This window comes from Penaeus chinensis, chromosome 14 (assembly GCF_019202785.1).
Source record: "Penaeus chinensis breed Huanghai No. 1 chromosome 14, ASM1920278v2, whole genome shotgun sequence".
Classification (NCBI taxonomy): domain Eukaryota; kingdom Metazoa; phylum Arthropoda; class Malacostraca; order Decapoda; family Penaeidae; genus Penaeus; species Penaeus chinensis.
The window spans coordinates 7,812,877-7,815,376 of NC_061832.1; the positions used below are offsets into that span (position 1 = coordinate 7,812,877).

The window sequence follows — 2,500 nt, forward strand, 5'->3', positions numbered from 1 at the left end:
TTTATATATATTCATATTTATCTATATATATATTCATATATATTTAATTATATTTATATATATTTATATATATTCAAATATATTTATATATTTATATATATTTATATATATTCATATATGTTTATATATATTAATATATATTTATATATATTTACATTTATCTATATATATTCATATATGTTTTTATATATTTATATGTATTTATATATATATATATCTATATACATTTATAAATATATATATATATATATATACATATATATATTTACTTATATATATATATATATATATATATATATATATATATTTATATATATAATATATATATATATATATATATTTATATATATATATATTTATATATATATATATATATATATATATATATATATATATATATATATATATATATCTATAAATATTTATATTTATTTATGTCTATTTATATATATATATATATATATATATATATATATATATATATATATATATATATATATATATGTGTGTGTGTGTGTGTGTGTGTATTCATATATACATACATATTTAAATATAGATAGAGAGATAGACAGACAGACAGATAGAGAGATAGATAGATGGACAGATATATATATATACATATATACATACATATATACATATATATATGTATACATATATACATATGAATATATATATACATATATATCTATAAACATATATATATATATATATATATATATATATATATATACATATATACAACAAATTCTAAAAAATATTTATACATCTTGAACATATTAAAATGGAAAGTGATAAAAAAATTATTTGGCAATATTTCAAATGTATTTTTAAAAATCACTCTCTTGCTACTTGGTAAGAAAATACAGGTAGTACTCTATTTCCATTAGAGTTCCGTTCCTGAATTTCACACAACAAAATGCATAATGTATAGCAAGGCAATTAGTCCCACGAGAAATAGCTATTAAAGAATTAATATATTGGAAAATGATTTAATTTGGCAAAATAAACAATTATAGAAGTTGTGTAAAATCTTATAAACAATAATACAAGAAAGATATACTAAGCCCACTAAATTGTTAGAGAAAAGCTAGGCAAGTGACAGAGGAGGGGTGTCTGTGTGGCCTTTCACAGAGGAGGAAACTAGAGGGGTACAGGAAGGATACCCCTTATCCCTCCTCTTCAATTGCCACTTAATGGAAAAAGCTATTCAAAGTGGCTTGTTTATTTCTCCTCTGCTTCTCCTTGTTTAGTTCTTCATAACAGCAAAAACATTTTCTGACCTCTAGTGCAACTTTGAACTTTCCTTGTTCATTGCATCATCAGCGAAGCCAAGTGCTGCTTCCACATGGCAGAAAAGCTTGGCAAGCTGCTTTACAGTCAGTTCTTTTTGTTCGTTATATATCCTTTACCTTCTTAAAGGGCTTTCAACTTGTGTTGTATTGTCATAAGGATCAGTTGCTAAGAGAATAACTTGTTTGGAATATATTGTCTTCTTGGTTAATCTCTTAGATGCACTATAGGTAATGCAAATTGAAGATGATATTCTTTTAAAAGACAAAAAGTTTCTGTTACGGGTACAAGAAATAATCTACAGAAACAAAGGATAATGCCAAAAAATAAAGGAAGATCTCAGAAAGCACCACTCATAGTCTAAGTCCACTTAGTATTCTCGTGTTTCAGCTCTATCTTGCAATGCATTCTGAGGTGAAGATAGCGTTTCCCAGGGGGTGATGGGGGCAGAGCTCCCCATTAACCATCCAGGCACATCTAGTCACAGCAACTTAGATTGCTGAATTAATTTTGTGATGTTGGGTTGGGGACAGATAAGTTCATTTGTACTGTAAAGAATTACCATCTTCTTTAACTTCTTATTCTCGCAGATTTTATACATAGCTGAGTATAGCAAGTCAAGTGCTGTCAAAACGCAATATAACATAATTTTGTAAGAAGTGGGATTCTCTTGCAATTTCTTTTCTTCTTGATATATTCATCATAACTTGATATCTGGCTGGGTGCCATTTCTGAGATAATTTTCTTTTAAGAAGATCAAAAATGTCAATGCATGGGTGACAAGGACCCCAAGAATTAGAAGGAATTAGTTTCTGTTTCCAAGAGCCATGTACTACAATGTAATATTTGCCTGTAATGGGCAGAATGATCAGAAACAAGATATTTTCATCTGTGGTACTACCTTTGCAAGTTGATAATAAGAAAATTGTATAACACATAATACTCTGATATACATTTACATGGGAATATAATGGCACTATCATTATCAAATAAACTAATTCTTGAAATAATCTGCATAGCCCCCAAAAAATAAAATGTCAGTAATTCAGAATATAGACTGCTACAAATGCAGCATGAAGAAAAGACCACAGCAATCGGGAGGGGGTCTGGGAATGGTCGGAATAAGAGGCACATAAGATTGGATGTCTGTGTGAAACTAAAACATTACCCAAAAAAGAGAGAGCCACAAAATAAAATCCCATTAAAG

General features: G+C 27.1%; 1 protein-coding gene across 1 annotated transcript in view; it reads right to left on the reverse strand.

Annotated features, from left to right (window-relative positions):
• Nucleotides 1–2,500, reverse strand: part of LOC125032315 (alsin-like) — a 55,961-nt gene that overhangs the window by 50,258 nt on the left and 3,203 nt on the right. The window contains exon 2 of the mRNA XM_047623411.1: nt 1,413–1,547. Coding sequence (XP_047479367.1) covers nt 1,413–1,547 — 135 coding nt within the window. The remainder of the gene's footprint in view (nt 1–1,412; nt 1,548–2,500) is intronic.